At 38.1% G+C, this 1,754-nt stretch overlaps 1 protein-coding gene across 1 annotated transcript in view; it reads right to left on the bottom strand.

The window, feature by feature from the left end:
- Positions 1–853: 853 nt before the first annotated feature.
- Positions 854–1,754, bottom strand: part of LOC107585807 (rho-related GTP-binding protein RhoG-like) — a 2,030-nt gene continuing 1,129 nt past the window's right edge. Inside the window, exon 2 of the mRNA XM_016272954.1 lies at positions 854–1,593. Within this exon, the coding sequence (XP_016128440.1) occupies positions 991–1,566 (576 nt within the window). The 5' untranslated portion in view covers positions 1,567–1,593 and the 3' untranslated portion in view covers positions 854–990. The remainder of the gene's footprint in view (positions 1,594–1,754) is intronic.

Here is a 1,754-nt window from a genome sequence, read left to right on the forward strand (position 1 = left end):
TTATATATTTATATAAAAATACATATAAAAAAACGTTTCAGGTGTGCATCTTGAGACAGAACAATGGCACTGACATATTTTAAGATAAGTAAGAGCACGATATTTTCAGTTGAGACAGCTCAAACATGCATTTTAGTCTGGGACTAGCTTTAAGCCTTGTCTGTGAAACCAGGGGTACAAGTTTAAGAAGAACTCTCAGATTGTTATTTATACATGTTAATTGCTCTTATCTTGAACTAATTGAGTAAACTACTGTAACTCATACATTTTGATTACACTTCAACTAAAATGATCACTTAATCTCAATTAAAATATTTTAGTAGTGGAAATTTAAACTATAACTAGCTAAATGCTAACATGCTTAGTAACACAAGACTTTGATTGGCATAGCAATAGCTTATTAAGTAAGCCAATACAGAACATTTAACATCCAGTATACCTTCTTATGCTCAACTTGTCACAAACAGATACTCTTCTAAATTAGCACAACAAAACATTAAACACTACTAAATCCCCCATTCCAAAATCTTGCACAAAAAAACAAAGCAAAACTGAATTTTAGCATGTACTCTCCCTTTTGAGTGCCATGGCAAAGCGTGCTGGGAAATAGAAATCCCCAGCCCAGTTTCAGTTAAATTCAAGTTCCTCTAAATTCAAAAAGAAACGAGTTCATTAAATTCAAAACACTGACTTAAAATGTGTCCGTTTTGTGCACTCACAAAAGAGAAAGTTCTTAACACTTAAGAGTTTGTTTGCTTGATCTAATTTGTTGAAGTATTTTGAGCATTTACAGTGTATTTCTATTGTTTTATTATTTGAAACCTATCATTTATTCTTTTATTTCCCCTTGAAATAAATATCACTTGGTATGATATTTTGTTGTATAATGTAAAGTACTTTTTATTAAGTGTGATTTTTGTTCATATGTACATGTGACAAAACAAATACCCCATATACAGTAAAAATTCATATGTTCAGGTCCCGTCCCATTTATAGTAGCATGCATGATTTCTTGCGGGCTTTAGATTTGGGTTTGAGGAAAGCGAGAACAGCTTCCGTAAACACTTCCTTCACCCCGTCCTGGTTGAGCGCTGAACACTCCATGTACTTGCTGGCCTGGATTTGTCGGGCCAGCGCCACCCCCTGCTGCTGGGACACCACCGACAGGTTCTTCTCCTTGAGCTTCTTCAGCACCTCTGGATCATCTCTCAAATCCTTTTTAGTCCCCACCAGCAGGATGGGCACATTAGGACAGTGTTCTGACACCTCGGGGTACCACTTTAGCTTGACGTTCTCATAGGACGAGGGGCTGGCGATGCAGAAGCAGATGATGAAGACGTTGGTCTGTGGGTAGGAGAGGGTCCGTAGACGGTCGTACTCCTCCTGTCCCGCGGTGTCCCACAGATTCAGACTGATGACTTTAGAGTCTACAGCCAGCTGTGCGCTGTAGTTGTCAAACACAGTGGGAATGTATTCTTTAGGAAAGGCGTTGGTGGTGAAGGAAATCAGGAGGCAGGTCTTCCCAACCGCACCGTCTCCAACCACGACACACTTGATGTTCTGCATTGTTGTTCTCCCTTCAGCTTCCAATAACTGAAAGACACACAACGTTGTCTATGACTTGCATGCAGTACATGAGATATTTAGCAGAAACTAAATTCTACCCAAAATTTGAAATGGTTTTTTTTTAGGCCTATTTGATCACAAATATAGTAAGAACAGTAAAATTGTGAAATATTATTACAATTTAAAAG

The sequence above is a fragment of the Sinocyclocheilus grahami genome, unplaced genomic scaffold (assembly GCF_001515645.1).
Source record: "Sinocyclocheilus grahami isolate Dianchi unplaced genomic scaffold, SAMN03320097.WGS_v1.1 scaffold74.1, whole genome shotgun sequence".
Taxonomy (NCBI): Eukaryota; Metazoa; Chordata; class Actinopteri; order Cypriniformes; family Cyprinidae; genus Sinocyclocheilus; species Sinocyclocheilus grahami.